At 47.4% G+C, this 19,265-nt stretch overlaps 1 protein-coding gene across 2 annotated transcripts; it reads left to right on the top strand.

Annotated features, from left to right (window-relative positions):
- Positions 1-4: 4 nt before the first annotated feature.
- On the top strand, positions 5-10,309 carry LOC142884822 (phospholipid phosphatase 3-like). 2 transcript variants are annotated; one of them, XM_076020742.1, is made up of 6 exons: positions 5-503; positions 5,369-5,526; positions 8,230-8,510; positions 8,596-8,653; positions 8,742-8,918; positions 9,042-10,309. In XM_076020742.1, the coding sequence occupies exons 1-6, from the start codon at positions 365-367 to the stop codon at positions 9,168-9,170; spliced, it is 942 nt and encodes a 313-aa protein (XP_075876857.1). In that variant the 5' UTR covers positions 5-364; the 3' UTR covers positions 9,171-10,309. The 2 variants fall into 2 exon arrangements, with proteins under 2 accessions (XP_075876857.1, XP_075876858.1); XM_076020743.1 differs by lacking the exon at positions 5,369-5,526 and adding an exon at positions 4,847-5,001 and having other exon boundaries at positions 12-503.
- The last annotated feature ends 8,956 nt before the right edge of the window (positions 10,310-19,265 follow it).

Here is a 19,265-nt window from a genome sequence, read left to right as displayed (position 1 = left end):
CACATACACTGTGGGAATGGATCGCCTTGCATAACTTATGGCTCTAATTAAAGGGGGAGGGGCCGGAGGAGTGGTTTCCCTGGAGGGCCTTTTACAAGGACTCCCACCGCCCCTCCAAAGCCAGGAGCGAAGGATGGTGAGGAGCTTGAGGGGCAGGCAGGCAGAGACAGGAAGTAGTGGTCGGACTTTAGAGCTCCAGCACTTTCCGTAGAGTCGCACACTTTCGCATGACCGTTCCTCCGCTTCGTTGAAGGAGGATCTGCCCGCTCTCGTAGCTAATCATAGATAGCTCGTTTTAATATCCTTTTCTTTTCTTTCTTTCTTTTTTTTTTTTTTAATTCTTGAGCAACGTAAGACGGTTTAAATGCAACGCTGTCTGATATATGAGAAGACTATGGCAGCCGAAGCGAGGAACGGCGGGAGTTCGCTCAACAACAATAATGGCAAAGACCACAGTCGGAGAAAGTTGCTGGTCGGCGTGGATCTCTTCTGCCTCTTCCTAGGTAAGAGTCACACTCCAATCCTTACTGCTTTTGTTTTATTGAGTCACTCATTTCTGTGTCCAGCGTAAAAATGAATCACGTGCCTGTCGTAATTCCTCCGTCTTCGTCAGGATGCAGTTTCGAATTTAATTGGCTCGCCCGTTGACGCAGTTTCAACTGACGTTAAATTGATGTTGAGCACAGTTTGTTAATTGCATGTCGAATGTCGTGGTAAGTCATTGTAGCCTCTGTTTTTCGACAATTGATAAAGGTGTCTGTAGAAAGTATTGTTGTTGTTTTTCTATTCGCCCTAACCCTGTTCGCAGTTTAACACTGAGAAATAGCCGTTCGCTTTTAACCGTTTCAGTTACCAACTTGTCACGAGTCAAGAGCAACAAGTAGTGCCGAACTAACCAGCCGTTGTCGTTGAGATGAAGTTCGAGTTCATTTTCGCAGCTAGGATAACACTTTTCTTATCCAAAGATTTTTGTTTTTGCTGCCGAACGGAGGGAGTGATGTGTGGTTCCTGGAGGAACGGTCCTGTGGTTCCTTCACACCTGCACTGGTGGGGGTCTGCGCACTGGACTCATTATATTTTCCGTAATGGCTCACATTCCACACGGCCAGGAATTCTCTTGATCTTAACATCTGGCCTAATGTGTGTGTGTGTTTGCTGTAATGAAGGGAAGTGGTGTGACGGTCATTCCTGAGAGGCCAGCAGCTCGGGTCCTGTGATGTGCAATAGACTTTTGCTTAAATGTGGGATGTTTCAGATCTTGACTTTGGACCCCAGTGGGGTAGCTTCACACGATGGATGGTCTAAAACCCTTCTGTTCAAGCTTTGCTTTCAACATGTTTGGAAGGAAGCAAAAATGAAATGGCCAGAAGTCGATGCCTGGCCGTGGCCCCTGTGACTGTCCTGGAAACTTTGGCTATCTTTTGTGGTAACAAAAATGATGGACTTTTCTCATCTCTAGGATGTTCACTGACAGGCTAGAGACTTCCAATAGTCTGACCAAGCACTGGTCCAGTGTATTTTGAATCAGAAACCACTCAAAGGCCCTTAAGGTTGAGAGTTTTTCCCCAGTGGAGTTAAAAACTCACTGGTCTTGCAAAGACTTTGGCAACTGTACATTGTCTAGACCTTTGGCCATTAACTAATTATCTTGTTTTTATCATTGTCATTATTTTGTCTTGTCTGTCAGTAATGTTTCCAGTATGTTCTGTGATGTGTGATTTGCAAACAGGAAACTAGCGTAAAGCTATAGAATAAATTGTCAGCAACCGCATGGGAAAAGCCCCCACAAAGCTATTGTGATAAAACAAAGCCCCATGAAAGATCCCAAGCTAAACAGTTTTTCCTTCTCCCACTGAGCTATATTTAGTCTAGCTACTTAGATTTTTGTCTCCATGGTGGGTAAAATCCCCACCATGGTCTCTATGTACATGTCGCCCACAGAGATGCTTGTCAACAAACCAGCAGTGTTTTTCTGCCTAAAGATGTGGTCTGCAGAGCGCAGCCACAGAGAGGAAATCGTGGGTCTGCCACCGCCATTCTTCCACGCTGATTGCTGCTCTTGTATTTCTGCGTTGAAGAAAATGTCTCTATTTCTCCTCACATGCACGTGAACCCTTGCAGGCCACAGTAGACCGTCATGGCCCGACTGCGGGGCCAGTTAAGTGGCCATCCAACTGAATCCTGACAGGAAATGAATCGAATGCAAAGAAAAGCAAAGGCCACCTGTTTTGTTTCTGTCAGCCTCTGAGAAGTGGATCAGATTTAATTGACTTGACATTATGTTTTTGACTGCTGGCGTAATTTCTCAAGTCTGTCATTCTTTTAATGTCATGTGTTTTTTATGTGTAATAGAGTTCAGAGTGTAGAGTTTGGGTTTTGTAAATACAGGCTTTTTAAGCTTGAATCTGTCAGGCATGGTTTACATTGTGGAACTTGTATTTATTATGTAGTATAGGAAGAATATTTTTGCAATACGCTGCTTTGCAATAGCTCTGTTCCTTTTTAAAATAATGAATTGCTGTCAAAAAGCAACAGTTGTAGCCACCATTCATGCCGTGTCGATGCTCACCTACAGTCAGAACTGCTTCCTCCCTCGTTGTAGAACTTTGGACCAAGTTTTCAGCAGCGAGCTACATTGAGTGATTGATGGACAGACAGACACACTCGAGGCAGAGTGAAGGGGTGTGTTGGGAGGGGAGGTGGAGGGCTAGTGAGAGCAAAAAACATGGCTCTGCACGCACTACAACGACCTCCAGACAGAGACGGATCGCCACGAATGGAAAATGTGTGTCTGTTTATTTAAAGTAGTTACGCCTGGCGTTTTGGCAAAAAGTCTCCAAAACACGGTGGGGGTTTCTTTGCGGCATTAGACAGTGATTCTACTTTCCACAAGCTGCAGCTTCACGGACCCGCCGGTCCTGAACTGGGGGAAAGGGGAACCGGCAACAACTCAACAAGTGTGCCTTCGTAGTAAGTTTTCCCTGTGTGGGGATGTGCCTCAGCGCCTCGGTTGTGCGCTGGAACGGTGATCCTGGCTTGAAGTGTCTCCACACTATAAGCAGACTGCAGAATAGATGTGAAAACACACCGCGAAAGGGAACTGCATCATTTTTTTTGTGTTCTGTTGTCTTTGGGTCGGTGTCAAGCTAATGCGAAAGAGGTACACAATCCTGCTGACCCATGTTGTTGTTGTTGGCAAGACCTGGACCCCCACCTCCTCTTCCTCCCTCTCCTCCTTGTCCTTCTCCTCCGCTTGCTGTCAGAGCAGGGAAAGGAGGGGAAAATCCTGGCTGAGTGCTGATGGTGCACCATTTGGATGGATGGATGGGAGGCAATGGAAGGTGGAGAAATGTCTGGAAAACAGAAGTGTCTGACTGCAGCCTTGTTCTTTATTTCCAATCAGCCGCTCATGTAGATACTTAATTCCATCTGACAGCTATTTGTCTGTGTCCCTGCTCGGGCCTCTGGATCCCCTTTGCAGGGTCAGGTCTCTGGATTACAGATCCAGTACTTTCCCTTCATCTAGATATTGTTGTTGTTGGAGCGTCTGGAAGGCTCATTTCTGCTCCCAGGCCGGGCTGACTGAGAGGGGTCCCACCGTGAGGATTTAACACTTGAGGTTCTGTGTATTTGTGCAGTCAAGAGAGCTTTCGGGTCTTTCTCTCGCCACCCAAATCGCCGTTGTTGCCGTTCGGCCGTTTGTTTGGAGAGCGGGAACCAAACGAGAAATGTCAATAGCGTGAATCCCCTCTGAGCGCTGAGGGAAGGCCGTCGTTCTGGAGTTCCCACCGGGCGGCGGAGCTCGGGCTGTAACCTGAGCACCGCCCAGCTGGACTTTAGAAAGGGCCGGAGTCAGCTGTCCAGGGCTGAGGGGGGGGGGGGGTGCGGAGGATTTAATGGGGTCTTGGTGTGTTGACATTTGCTTTGGGAAATCACACACACACAGACACAGCCGCGGCACCGTCAGCCTGCCTGACCTCTGCACCCCGATGCTGTTGGGTTCTCGGGATGCAGAGCCAAGGCAGGGGAACGTGTGAGTGACGGCGAGCTGGTGTTTGCTTTCTCTTGTCGGCACATCGCAGAATTATTCAAAGGGCGACTTGAAAGCCGTGCCGTTAGTCAAACGCCACTTTGAAGTGATTTAAAGCGTGTTTTCCGAATTCTCTGGGCGCTTTTTGAGGCGTCTCTCGGGGTTCCATGGTCACGCTCCAGTTTCAAAGCTCTGCATTCAGACTTAATGGTAAAGTGGAGGCGGAAAGGGGGAGGGAGGGGTGTGTACATCAACACCCACTCTACATTTGTTGTCAGGAGATAAACAAGATTTCTTTTTTCTGGACACTTTTAAGTGACGATAAATGCAGAATTGCTCAGACCCCCCCCCCCCCCCCCAACCGGAGGCATTTTAAAATGGGCCCTTTCCAAGTGCACTTGAAAGCAACGTCTAGATGAAATGGGAGCTCCGATAGCATTTGTGGTGGGTGCTTTTCTTTTTTTCTATTTGTCATTTAGCAACAATGGTCTCTCCGAACATGACTCACCAAACCCTTTTAGCAGCAGCCCATCCTGTTCAGATCTGTCTGTGTTATTCTAAGCACTAAAGGTTCATTCAAGTTAAAAAAAAAAAAAATAATGAGGCCGCTTTGATTTGTTGCACCTCTGTCAGAATGTTATGTCACCTTTTATTTTTGCTGCTGATGGAAGCACAAACCGGATGCAATGTATGTGTTGAGTGCCTGTTTGATGTGGAGGTTTTGTCTTCAGATTGACTCTGTTGATGTGCTTCTCTGTTTGCTTTTCCTGTTTACAAATATCCACTGATGATGACAATGTGTGTGCGACCATGCAGTGATGCTTGTCGCCGTGTCCTTGCACAAGTCTCCCTTCCCGCCTTACCACAGAGGATTCTTCTGCAACGACAACAGCATCAGGCTGAGCTATAAGGGCAGCACAGTGTCCAACACGGTGCTCACAGCCATGGGCGTCACTGTGCCCGTGGTCTCAGTAAGTTCTGCTCAGGTACTGCAAGGCGACAGGAGAGCATCTGCCGGGACGCACTCGGTCCGTTTAGCAGTAGTTGGAAATCTGAATATTTCCTTATTTCAACATGAAGTCAGACAAACACAGAGAGCAAGCTGAACCGGTAAGCACCGCCAGGCTGTCGCCGTAGCTCTCCAATTAGTGGAGTGTTCAGCAGACTTGCAGCAGCGACATCCTCAGAACGGACCGAGCCGCTCCCAGATGCTCCCCTGCTGGCTCTGGCTTGTACCTGCGACCTCTTGTTGTGTGTGTATCATTAACCCACCACCCGCCTTCTCCCTCCCCACCCCCCCACCCCCTGTCTCTCTCGCTCACTGCTTCACCACACTAGCCGGCCTGCCTTTCTTGGTCATTGAGACCAGCGCTGTTCAGCCTTACCGCAGAGGGTTTTACTGCGACGATGAGTCCATCAAGTACCCGGCCAAAAACGGAGACACCATTAGCGACGGTGTGCTTAGCGCCGCTGGCATTCTTATCACCATCCTGTCTGTAAGTCACCTCACCTTGATCACTAATGTCATCTTCACGCCCTGTGAAGCCTCCGCCGATACTAGCAGCACCCACTCACACCTCACACTGTGCTTTGACCCTGATTTCTAATCAACGGGACATTTTGGTGCCCCCCAGACTTCTCTCGTGGCTTTAAACACTATGAAACAATCGCACTGTAAAACTACTGTATTTGATTACAGGGGGAAAATACATTCTTCAGGATCCATGCACATTCCCTTAAATGAAATGAAACTGTCTTAGCAGCTGAAACGATCCAAAACGTTACTCCTGATCTCAGTTCAACTCACTCTTTTTCCCTTCTTTCTTTCTTTTCTTGGTTTAAAATCTTATTTAACAGTTAAAAGCAAGTTAGTGTTGGGTTTTGCATTAATGGATATTCCCAAAATGTTGTCGCACTAAAACTGAGCTTATTGTTCTTTGTTTGCCATATTTAAACATACGCACATAATCACTAAAGATTATCATGTTAAGAGAAAAAAAAATGTCCTTGTATTTTGTAATGAATATTAGGCAAGTGAGGGGAATATTTTCCACCCAAACTATTTAAAAATGACTATCCTGCATTTCCACAAAATTGGAACAGCAACGTAAAAATCAGTCTAATGTACTTGGTTACAAAAAAGGAAAAGAAGAAAAAAATGTGCCCCCTTACATCTCCCTCCATCTAATTGTTTGCCTTCACACATGAGCCCGTCTGCGGCCCAGTTTAACCCCATTTTCCAAATTATTATAATTATGGATGATTATGTTTGACTACAGCAAAGTGACACTTAAAGTAGTGTCTATTTGTTTCTGTCTGTCGTGACTTAATCCAATCAGCAAATTGAATCCAGCACCTGAGCAACTATTTAGCTAACAACTGGCTGCCACAATATAAAACTTAATAGCTGAGCAAATATTTAGCAGCCGACCGAGAGCCCCTTGGGTGTTGAAAATGCGACGGATGTCGTGATTGGCTCACAGAAAGCGATGCCCGGGCCCTGGATACCGCATCGGGTCTCCTGGGGAACCGCAGTGCTCTTTTACTCAAGTGTAGACTTCTCTTTGACCTCGGGGCAGCAATGGTTTTCATGGTGAGAAGTTGTACTGGACCCATATAATTATGGTTGACGCAATGGTTGTTTGGTGAAATTCTGTAATTGACGGGGTCGGATTTGTGGCGACGGCCCCAAACAAGGAGACTGTGCCACATGTCCCGTTTTGCCCTCGCCAAACGAGACTTCATATGAGCCGTGCGTGAGCTGGAGAACACAAAATGTTTGGGCGATTAAGTGCCTCATTTCCCACAGAGTGGAGCTGACAAACACTCGAGGCCTCCGTCTTTACAACGCAGACGGAGACGTTTTTTCCCCTCCAAAGAAATGAAAACACCACACCGTCTCTGTGGACACGCAAGACATTTAACATCGGCCACAAATCAACATCTTGCTCTTTGTGGCTTTCTGCTGAGGTCTCAGCTTCGTGAAAGCTGCCGGCCTTTGTCAGCTCGGCTCCAAAGGCCTGGATGGTGGTGGATACCCCACGCTGCCTTCAGCCCATCAGATCTCCACAAAGCCCCACCCCCCGCCCCTCACATCTTCTGGAGAGCGTGTTTCCCAGAATGAGACTTTTTTTTTTTTTTTTTTTTTCCCCCGGAGCCCCTTGAAAGAATGTCGTTTGAGGCCGAGATCTGCGACGTGCAAAACAGCCAGACGTGCCCTTGTGAAATGTGAGCCGCTGCGGAGAGTCGGCCCCCGCGCTGAAAAACAAACGGGGCCCCCGATGTGCGCGCTGGAGATGTCTGGCCACCAGAAATCAGACCTAGCTCAGCGTTTCTGCTGATTAGAACCAGCAGTGCTTCCCCCTCCCACTCCTCATTCCTCCTCGGTTCTCCCTCCTCCTCCTCCTCCTCCTCCTGCTCTTCAGCATTCTGCTGGGTCTCTGTCACCTTCCATCCCTCTGCTGTCTTTCTTTCGTCTTCTTTTCCTGACAGCAGGGCACGACGGGGGTTGGGGAGGCTTTTCAGCAGCTCCAACAGCTGCAGGGACTTAAATGAGGCCGTCGCCCTCGCTGCGAGTGCCTCGCACGGCAAACCATTCCGTTTTTCGCTCGCTGGTTTATTTACCCTCTTGGAGAAAAGTAGCCGGAGCAGACGCAGGGCCGACTCGCCTCCCACGACGTCTCAATCTTTTTGTCCCCGCAGTGTAATGGCACAGGTAAACACCTCCGTCCAAGTGCTTGAGAGAGCCACTTCAGGAAGCATCGCCGTCTTCTATTTCAGCTGCTCGTAATAACACCTCCGTCCACAGAGATGTTATTTCAGTTGCACCCATGACTTAAGTCTGACCGTCGTAGTCCGCCCCGAATATCCACCCTCCGTGAATCACACAGTCTCGCACACATTTCCATCAGGTTCACAGAGGTTCACGGCGCCCAGAAGTGAGCCCCTCAAGGCCGCTGGGTGGGGATGAAAACTTTTTTATTCTGAAAAAAACTAAATCAAACAAGATTAAACTGGTAGGATTTCGAAAATAAATAAAAGTTAATTAGAAAAGCTATGCAAAACCTTCCGCCCTTCTGAAACCCTAACCCCACACTAAATGAGTAAGACTTGTTTCTCCTTGCTGTCTCTCACTAAATGTCCTCACTCCTGTGCCTTGCCGCCCCCAGAGCTGTCACTGACGCCGACGTCTCTTTCAGATCATCATCGGTGAGAGCTACAGGATCTACTTCCTGAACGAGGGCTCCAAGTCTTTTGTGGGCAACCCCTACATCTCGGCCCTCTACAAGCAGGTGGGCGTGTTCATCTTCGGCTGCGCCATCAGCCAGTCGTTCACCGACATCGCCAAAGTGTCGGTGGGCCGCATGCGCCCGCACTTCCTGGACGTGTGCAAGCCAGACTTCTCCACCATCAACTGCTCCCTGGGCTACATCACCGACTACCAGTGCCAGGGGCCCGAGAGCAAAGTGCAGGAGGCCAGGTGAGCCGCAAGTCTGGGACATGTTCACGTTTTCTTTGATATATTATGCGTTTCTACATCAAACACTTGTGTTGGTCCCTCTCAGGAAGTCTTTCTTCTCCGGACACGCCTCGTTCTCCATGTACACCATGCTCTATCTGGTGGTGAGTTGCTGGCGTTTAGAAACTTCCCTTTCCACGTGTCCTCCATCGATCCTGAGAACGCTTGACAAACTCGACCTCTTTGTCTCAGTTTTACCTTCAGTCCCGCTTCACCTGGCACGGCGCCCGGCTGCTGCGCCCTCTCACCCAGTTCACCCTCATCATGATGTCCTTCTACACTGGCCTGTCCCGGGTGTCCGACCACAAGCACCATCCCACCGACGTGCTAGCGGGTTTCATCCAGGGCGCCCTGGTGGCCTACTGCATAGTGAGTGGACTGCACTGCCCAATCGCTCCCCACGCGCTGATGGTTCGAACTCCAAGTCACTGCCGATGTTTGTCACTCAGGGTTTTTGTTTTCTCTTCCTTTCTCCATTTTTTTTCTTTCCAGGTTTTCTACGTGTCCGACTTGTTCAGGACCAAAGGGAGGCGTTCGACTCTCTCCGCAACCCCTGTGAAGAAAGACCTCGCTCCCCCTGCAGACATCAGGGAGCGCAACAACCCTCTCATCATGGCGTAGTGGCGGCCGTCACGCGGAGCTCTGCCGTCCAGATCGCCACCGCGGTCCAAACTGGATCCTAGCTAAACTCTGGGCGAGCTCCTGGATGCGCACGAACTGCGGAGGCTCGGCCACCGGAGAGGAGTCGATGGAAAACAAGTCCGGCAACATTTTTGCTTTCTGGATGGAAAAAAACATTCCCCGTTTCTTCCCCCACTCACTGTCGCACGAGGGTTCGAACGTGGAAAAATAGAAAGGAGCTCTTTTGTTCCTCTTCTTCAGAAGATCTGCAACATGTCTCCTCCGTCAAGGCCGCTCCACCAGCAAGTCTGGAAATCAAAGGCAGCGGCCCGCTAGGTGGGGCTCTGGTGCCTTCCTCCCATTTCCTCGCCACTTCCTTTAACGGAAGCAAATAATATTCCTGCCATTCGCTCAGTGTGACGAATTCAAACGACTCCTCGCGACAAAAAACAAAATCCTCAGTTGGACGAAGGATGACTTGTTTTTATTTGGTTTTAACTATGTAGAGTGTGTGTGACTATTAGCACTAATCTAGCTGAAGCCCAGTACTGGTTTTCGCCACTTGAATGACCTGAAGTGAAGCTTTTGAAAAAGCTTTGTAAAGACTTTTTGCCTTTTTTATTATGTTCACAATGTAGTGTTTCTCAAATGGTGCACATAAGTTACAGTAGCGTGTGTGTGAGTGAGTATGTGTGTTACAGTGAAACCATATGTGTGGGACGTGGGCCTCTTTCTGCTGGGCAGGACGAGACCCCATTGAGCCATTTAATGAAATAATAACTGTGTGTGTGTGTGTGTGTGTGTGTGTGTGTGTGTGTGTGTGTGTGTGTGTGTGTGTGTGTGTGTGTGTGTGTGTGTGTGTGTGTGTGTGTGTGTGTGTGTGTGTGTGTGTGTGTGTGTGTGTGTGTGTGTGTGTGTGTGTGTGTGTGTGTGTGTGTGTGGCCTCTTCAGACAAACTCTCCTGCAGACTGAATGCATCACTGCATGTTGTGCACTGCTGAAAACCCTGTGATTTACTGTCGCTACCGAGCCAGCGAGCGTGTGCACGGAAGTCTTTAGGTGGCACCAAAAATCTCATTACTTTTCTTATTAAGGGTCCCATATTGTGCTAAATCGGCTTCAGTGACATTGAACCCTACCCTAAGATACAAGTCCATCTTTTACCTCTTTGGCCTGTCCGGCTGCGTTAAACATGCACCGCTCTGTAAATCAGCCCTGTGTGATGTCACAAAGGGTACTGATACCTGCCATTCTCATGTTGGCATGACCCTCGGAGACTGCCTTGCTTTTGTCTCCTTCCAAACATGTGAAAGGTCCCAAAAAAACCTTGGTTTCAGTGGGAGACTGTAAACAGAGGGCTAAACATGTTGTGTTGTCAATATTTTTAGAGGGTTTTTTTGGAGGGGGTATAAATAGTACCATGCTGCTCCACTGGAGAGAAGAAAATGCTCAAAGTGTGTGTGAAGATGAGGCTCTGTATTGTGCCAAAAACTCGCCACGTCTGTGTGAAACCATGTAACGCAGGCAGTTATTATTAATCATCATTGTAGATTTTTTGAAAAACCACTGAATGGAAACGTCATTCAATCTCAGTTGACCGAGACAAACTCTCATCTGAGGCATGTAGACAAACTTGTGTTTCAACCATAAACTGTAAATATCTGTAAGTCAACCTGTTTATGTACTTGTTTATAACGTGAGAAACGCCCACTACGACTTTGTGTCGAGACCTGTGTAAATGTCCAAACGTGCTGCTCCAGAGAGGCAAAATGCTCGGCAGATATCACCCAGTAAAGCTGACAGCTTGTGAATAATAAAGTTGTTTGTTTTTTTTGTTTTTTTAAAACGGAGTAGAAAACCAAAACAAAGCTCTCCAGTCAGACTGCTCTAGAACGCCTTTGTATTTAAAAAAAAAAAAAAAGTGCCTTTCAATATTTTTGTAACATTATTTTTTTTTATAATATAACTGTAAGACATATCAAAGATGAAAATGTCTTTAATAAAAATGCCCCAAAAAAAATGCTTGTGTCCGCTGCCTTTTGAAGAATTCCTGCGTTTCCCTCGGCGTAGTTGAAACCGCCGACTGTACTGGCCACGGAGACATCTGGGCGTGGGGCGATGGTGGACCTCTGCGCTCGGCTTCCTGTTGGGAAATAGTGCGCATTCCAGGCTTTAACCCCACTCCCCAACGGCTTCCTGGAATAATATGGCCTCCATATAGAAAACATGCCGGGGTGGCGTGACTGTGTTCACATGTGAGAAAGCTTTAGGAACCCTCACAGTTTGTCTTTGGAGCCTTGTCTTCTGCTTTTAGGCTGTGCTAGCCGTGTTAGCCGCGCTAACCCCCCAGCAAACCGGCCAACAGGTTGAACCGTTTAACCGTGCCTGTGCGTGTGCCGCCATATCTTGATTTAGTTTCTAGGCCGGCATGTTCATCGCGGATCAGGCACGCTGCCCAGAAGGAGATTAGGTTGATTGGACTAATAAGCTGCCAAATGTGCTTTGTTCACAACATCGGAAATGATACTATTGTGCTGCAGTTCCAAATTGTGTTTTTTACAGTCTCTTCCCGCCATGTCTCCACATTTTTACCAAATTCTTCAAAACACTGATGGAGATTTTGGTTCAAAGGTTTAGAATGTTCGTTGAAAAGTGTTCATCTTAACATTTGTCCAGCTGATTTCCATTGAAAAAAAATTGACAAACATTATGGTAAAATTCTTGTTAAATGTCTCATGATAAAGTGAATAGACTCGTTTTTATCACGCCGGCTTCCACAGATCTCTTTGGATTTTTGACTAACTTTGGTAGGATAAGTAATCAATATAAACAGTACTTACAAATACTTGCAAATGTATACAGTAAGATACTACCTTGCTTGTACAGGACAGGACATTTAACACAGCGGTCCCTGACCTCCAAGTCGCGGACTTGTTCCGGTCCGTAGGTCATTTGGTACCGGGCCACACAGAAGGAATTATTAACTTCCTTTAAATCAATTCTGTTTTGTTTATTATGCGAGTCTGAACAATTTTATTTTGAAAAATTACCGGATTCTCTCTGTTACATCCATCAATGGCTCAAGTCTTGATGCCATGCATGTCAAGGCGCTTGTCTCGGTCACATGATACGTGAGCACTAGATTAAACCCACGAGCCAGCAAGCTAGCTAGCAACATGAGAACGTCTTGGGAAAGAGGATGAGGGCCAGTGAGGAGACGGAAGAGCCCACGACTTCCAAGAAAAAGAAAGCAATGTTTAATCGACAATAGAAGGAGTCCTTCCACTAACAGGGATTTTGTCTCGAAAGAAGATTCCTACACAACAAGCCCACTCTGCTTAACATGCGGCGACCGGCAATGAGGCAATGAAGCCTTCAAAACTGCTTCGCTGCTCAGAGACCAAGCACCCTGCATTAAAAGACCAGCAGCCTTTGGAGTGTCGAGATAGAAAAATGTATTTGTTGCTCGTGTTATTTTGTTGTCGCCATGTTAAGAGGATGAGGAAGAAGATGCCAATAAAATTCCAAACAGGTACACAGTGGATTCACGTCTATTATCATATTTAGAAAATACCACAGTTTTCATGCCGGTCCGTGAAAATGTTGTCTCGCTTTGAACTGGGCCATGGTGCAAAAAAGGTTTGGGAGCGCTGATTTAACGTATAAACACGCTAGCTTTCTGAATCTAATTCCATTTAAGTCTGTTTTCCTCACAGTGTCAGATGTTTTATAGAAACTAAAACTTGAAACATCACTTTGTCTGCCCAAGTAGTATAGTTTGCAGCTCTACAGCGTTCTAGTAGGTTCCAAAGCTCTTTAGGTGATTGTTAATGTTGGCAGAAAGGTTTGTTTTTTCCTGTAAGCGCTTCATTTCCATCCATCTCCCTCCACCCCTCCGAACCCAAACACTTGTGATCTGAGGTGTTGTCTCATCTGCTTTTCACCAAAAACGGCACCACCTATTAATCCTTCAACATGTCGGTGCCGAACTCTCGGCCTCGGGTTTATCTTGGAGAACCAGGCCTGGCCCACACCGGTAAACCATCAGCGCCGCGAGATTTTCCTCCAAGATTTCCTCGGGCTGTTGCTGGATCTGATCCTCGTATATTTTTAGTACCATTAACCCGACCCACACGAGGCACGGTCACGTTTTTAGCTGGACCCACTTTCCTGGTGGTGTTTCAAAGACTCTTTCTGCCTTAGCAGTCAAATGGTGGAATCCTTTTCATGTGATTTGAGAGGGGAGAAAAAAAAGTCTTGTGTTGTTGTTTTTTTCCCCCCACTGCTATTTAACCCCAATTATTTTTCAAGTAATTACCCTACTGGGGTTTACACATTCTTTTCACGCACTCTGTGGCCTTGTTGTGGTCGCTCTGAACTGCGGACTCATTATCGTTCTTGTTTACCCCCCAAACACACAGTTAAAGCACCGCCACCCCCACGAGATCGTTGTCACACAAAGTGGCTGAACTGATATGTTTACAGGAGCGCTGGCACCTTTATTGTTCTAGTTTATCAAGGTGTGAGAGCACAGAGCCTGAGCCGGCAGCATCAGGTCTGCGGCCTTTGTTCGTACCTGCAGACAGCTCAGGTTGATTTTTTTGCTTTTCTATTTATAAACTAGAATTTGTGATTGCAAAAAAAAATCAGAATTACAGTCACAGTTTATTGATTTATACTACCATCATAACTGCCACTGGATTTTGTAAAAGCTAATTTTTTGCCCACAACTAGCTTGTGCAAAATGTGTCAGGAGGCTATATGCAACATCATTTCACCACACTAACCAGAACAAACCTGCTCCCTGCGGGTCCTCAGTGGTGCAGCAGCACTGAGCAACCAAGACCTTCCTTCGTGGTGTTTTCACTCTATTGCTTTGTTTTTCCTGTAAATTGTGGTCTAGGCTACCATGTTAGCATTCTAGGTTATCATTAGCGTCTAGCAGTGTCTGTTGACTGCTGTTTGTTGTTTACTGACGTGCTTTTAAGGTTGAAAAAACCTACACTTTTGGTTGTTCACCAGCACTGATGTAAACAGGCGGTGGATCCAGCCAATAAACAAGGAACCGGAGAGCAATACTCAAACACACACATGCACACACGGGATGCTGTGACATCAATTCCTACCCGCTATTATCAATACTCTTTCTGTAACATGACAAAGTCTGTTATCCTGAAGTCCAAGCATTTACTTTTAAAGTGGTCCTATTATGAAAACCTTTAACATGTCTTTTAGCATTACTGGCATTTAAACAGACACACAAAGTACAAAAAATTACAACTTGTGCATTTCTAGCTGCACAGGCTTTTTCCGTGTTACTGCGCTGAAGCAAGCTGTTTGGATTTTGCTCAACTTTCTACATCACAGGTCCAGCTTATTTTCACAGTAAAGTCTCTGCAGGGTCTTTTATTTTTAAATGAGGAGACTAGTAGCCAGCTTTGCTAGTAGTGATCTTACCCGCTAGCTAACACTGGCAGTTAGCGGCTGGCGAATCAGAAGGGTGTGAGCTGTTCCATGGTGGAGCCACAGATAGAGCAGGTGGGGGCGAGGGGAAGAGAGCCAACACAGCCTCTTCAAGCTGATTGTTGCAAGACCTGAATATTTCTAACCAAAGAGACCTTGATTATTGTTGGAAGTAGACCACCAAATTGAATTTATCAAATGTAGAAATGGCCACAATGGGCCCCCTTTTAAAACGGGTGAGAACAACAACAACAAAATCTGCTTCAGTTGTGGCTCCACTCCCGGAAGTTTGAGATTGTCAGTCATAGATTGTGATGGCACATGACATTATTGGCAGTTGGTGTAAAGGTCACTGGTCCTCCCGCTGGCTGACAGAGAGCTGCTGAGAGGAAGCAAGGCGAACCCTCCCAGCGCCCTGACTGATAAGCGACCTCATTACGCTTCCACTGGGCACGCTGCTCTCAGTCAGGGGGCACCGCGATGACGGCCGTCTCCCCGGGAGACCTCAGCTACTCCATCCACACCAGCCTCCCCGACGACTCAAGTTCCCTCCCCCCAGCTTGGCGCACACGTCGGATCACAGCCAAGAAACGCGCAGCTCAAATCTTCAATCCTGCAGCGTTACTTGTTTTGAGGAACCACTCTGCCCCCTGTGAATTTCCAGTCGGAGAGGAACTTGAAACAAAAGCAGGGCGATGACAGCCGGACTTTAAACGTGTCACGTAAGTCTCCTTTATCTCGGCCTGGCCTCATCCACCCACAAGGTGCACACATCTTCTCGGGGGCCCTGAACTTAGTTCCTATTAGGCTGTCTCTGGGGGCCAGAGGCCCTCAAGTCCTGCAGGACTGTGAGTTGAGGCGCCGCAGCTGGAAATAATTCCTCCCGTCTCCATCTCCGTCCCCCCCACACTCCCTCTCCGGTTCCGTCTTTCCCCCCATCATCCTCCCTTGTGTCTGGAGAATGTAAACAGCGAGAGCAAAGTCAAATCTCAACCTTTCTGAGTCGCCGATATGGAGTCCGAGCAGGCTAATGTACGCAGATTCTAAACATGTTGTTGACAGTTTGGGGCCAAAGTAGAGGTTCTCCCTGTTTAACATCAACTGCTTTGCCCTGCGCTCACCCTTAAAACTCTGTGAATCCTCTTTTATGGCTCATGACAAAGGACTTTGGGGGCGACCGACGTCAGCTGGACCTTTGACAGGTCGAGAAGCGTCCCGACACCGGCTGTGGGGGGTGGTTGTGGAGGGGGCAGTCGCTGGTACCACCTTTGTTGTGGTCCTCCAACATCTTTTGGTTCTGTACCAGCGTCAGACCTCAGTCAGCTCGCATTAGCCAGAGCTGGATCTCGTTTTTAAGACTCAACGGCAGTGGACGGAGAATTTCTAATACTTGGGTTGTGTGTTTGGCAGGGATCTTATTTGGCCCGTTCCTTCCTCCCATGGGGAAACAGCGTTCGCTTTGGACACTCCTTTGTCCAGGCGAGTTTGTTTTGCATTGCGTTCGGACAGCTGGCAGTCTGACACATCTCCCGGCCTCTTCATCTGACCGGGTTTACGTCACACTTTTCTCCGTTGTGCAGCACAATCAATGGAGTTGCAACAGACCTCCTGTTTTTAATCATCCTCCCCAAAGGGACAAAGACTGATTACTCAACAGTTTTTTTTCCCGCTGCTTCTTTTGTGTTTTAGCCCCTGATGTTTCATATCCTTTTGCCTATTTTCAGTTTGGCGTTTTTATTTTTTCAATTGAATGAAGACAAAAAAAATCCCCCAAATCTCTGCGTGACAGTGGCGGTCCTGTCACTATGCCTCCAATTGATCATGCGCCCTGGCCACTTGGCCAAGGGGATTTCCCTTTGGCCGAATGGTTAAGCGCGCATGGCTATTACCCAGGAGTCTGGGGTTCGAAGCCCGCCCGGGCCCTCTGCACCTTGCCACATTCTGGCGTTGTCGGCAGGATCCATGTAGCACAACGGGTGGGTCCATGGATTCTTCATTTGTGTGGCAGCCTGCGCGGAGCACAAGGATGTTTACTGACACCTTTGACCACTAAACCACAGTGTTAAAGGCCTTCTGTCGTTGGGTATGAACCCAACCCTGTGATAGTTTTATGGCTAAAGTGACCAGCAGGTTTTCATCCGACCAGCAGGCGACTCTCACACAAACAGCTTCGGCTGGAACTTGACTTCAAGTGCACCTCCACATTAAAATCCCTGTGAAGGAGAAGAAGAAGAAGAAGAAGAAGAAGAAGAAGAAGAAGAAGAAGAAGAAGAAGATGTGTCCAAGCACGGACTCCATCAGTTTCTACGACTCCGCCCGTACCCACCTGGTGCTTGTGACTCTTGGCCGACACCCACCAGGTTCCTTATCGCCCCATGTTGTCCCGTGTCTGAGCTGAGGAGGAAAGAGGATGGAAGTCGGTCACGCTCTTTCGCTATCGCCAATGAGGTAACTTATCAGCGTTACCTCATTGGAGGAGTGTTTGCGCTTCGTGCGGGGCTTCTCGAGCGATAAGCCGACCTGGAGATAAGACGAGAGCTGCCTCTGTCAAAAAGCGCGAGTGTTTCGCATGTACGATGGGGGAAAAAAATAGAAAATAAAATCCGAGATGAGGCCCCCACCCCCTTCCCACGGGGCCTCCGTCGGTCTGTTTTCAGAAACCTGAGGAACAGCATGGCAGGCAGAGGAACGGTCGAGGAAAGAAGGGGGAGTATAACTTTTCCCCTGTGATTAACTTTCAATCTCAGGTGCCGCACTCATTCTCCCTGAGCGCCGTGTTTCCTTTGGCAGCTGGCCCGCTGGCTCTTTGACCTCTGGCTCTCCCGCTCTCTTCAACTCTCATGTCGCTCGGCAGGCGCTTGCCTGCGACCTTTCAGGCAATGAAAAGCTGTCTCTGGGGAAGGATCGCTTTTCAGAATGCCTTTGCCGGGATTTTGGGAGAAAAATTGCCCAATCAAGGCCGGCTATTTTTCACGCATCATCATCATCAACCTGTCTGGAGGCTTGAAGTCGTCCCTGGATGCTGAATACCGACTCGTGGAATGTGTGATTCACTGGCGGGGGGGGGCTCCTACCTCATATCTGGGCAGCTACGTGCTGCACCACAACAGCTTCAGGCCAACACACCATGAGCAGGTCTGAAACCAAAACAGAGAGGTCAGAGGTTGTCGAGAGTTTGACAAGAACAGCTCAGCTGAGTGGTGATGGGCGCGATAGATTGTGCGGCTGCTTGACATTTCATGGAGAGCAGAAAACAACACAGTTAGCGGCCTGGGGGATGTTAGCCTGGCCTGAAGCTTCTTACTTGGTCTCGCTAATTTCTTTGAAATCTTACAGATCCATTCTGAAAAGAACCTTGGATGTGAATCTGGTTTTCGCTTAGTTTGGGTGGGACCAGTCAAGCAAGAATCTACAAACAGGAAGCGGTCAGCTGTCACCGCGTAGTGGCAGTAATGGCAGCAGGGAAATCTGACTGGCTCGTATGAAAGAAACAGTCACCTACCAGTTTTTTCTTTTTTTATCATTAAATGGCTCCCCCAACTCGCCCATGGTTCTCTATGTAGGCTGTTGTACAGATGGCATTGTGCCAGGTTGTCCATCATCTAGACTTTCCGTCTTAATGGAGGCAGTTTTCAGAGCCTGAAACTGGAAATTTTTCAAACCAGGTTCCAGAGCGGGAAATGTTTGAAAACGCGGCCCCATGCAGTTTTTGGTAACAAGAATATTTTAGTCTGAGCATGCCAACTGACGTGCATGTCCCAGGTTTTCTTCCTACAGTGCCACATAAGGCCCGGCGGAAGTTCTGCAGTGGTTTCAGTTGTTTTCAATCACGTTTGGAGGTGATTTTGCCAGTACGAAGATTTTTTTTTTTTTTTTGGAGAGCAATTCAGAAAATGGTTGTTTTCAAAAAAAATACCGTCCTCGTGTGCACATGGGCAGCGTTCCAGAGTTCACTCATGTGCAGTGTTGCTGCTGCAAATAGTGCTCAACAAACAAAACAATTTTCCTGCTTAGTATTTAATTGACATTTTTCACACTCCCACTGCTGGGAGCTCCAGCTGTGGACTTTATAGTTGATGTCATAAAGGGATGACTGCCTTGTATGTGTAGGTCATTTAGGGAAACTTGGCGCTATAAATGGTCTCCATCTGTTTCAGTCATTGTGTTTGCTCGCAGCTCAGGAGCTCAAGTCTTCTTTGGTTCAGTGTTTTTGGGCAATATGCTAAACCTTTAACATCCCAAGATAGTAGTACAAATAAAAATTCAAATAAGCAGTCAATAAATGATAAGATGAAAGAAAGCTTCTTTACAAAAAAGTGTTGTAAAGGAATATTGACCAATGCGTTGGTCAAAAATACACTCATTGCTGTCCCATGAAATGAGGTGCAACTTTGGCTTGGCTTTTTGTTAACGGTCCCATCTTACGCACAGTGAGTGCATGAATATTGAAATGAAATGCTGCATTTAAAGCGTGTGGTTGGGCAATGACGCCAGTGTCCATCCATCTCATATCAATGTTAAGAATATTGAAAACGTCTCCCCTGTTAATTTCAATGCAACCCAGTACGGCCCAACTTGTTTTAACATGAAGGTTTATTCTGTCTGAAGGACCGACGTCCCTTTCAGCCTCGC

This window comes from Nelusetta ayraudi, unplaced genomic scaffold, assembly GCF_046127955.1.
Source record: "Nelusetta ayraudi isolate G7.1 ecotype Tasmania unplaced genomic scaffold, CSIRO-AGI_Nayr_v1 ptg000011l, whole genome shotgun sequence".
NCBI lineage: Eukaryota > Metazoa > Chordata > Actinopteri > Tetraodontiformes > Monacanthidae > Nelusetta > Nelusetta ayraudi.
The sequence above is the reverse complement of the archived record's forward strand: the minus strand, read 5'-3'. Positions and strand labels throughout refer to the sequence as shown.

Coding starts and splice junctions, on each gene's coding strand:
- LOC142884822 (XM_076020742.1), top strand. CDS start 365: ATGCAACGCTGTCTGATATATGAGAAGACTATGGCAGCCGAAGCGAGG. Junction 5,527..8,229: donor TTCTTATCACCATCCTGTCT/GTAAGTCACCTC, acceptor CGTCTCTTTCAG/ATCATCATCGGTGAGAGCTA. Junction 8,919..9,041: donor CCCTGGTGGCCTACTGCATA/GTGAGTGGACTG, acceptor TTTTCTTTCCAG/GTTTTCTACGTGTCCGACTT.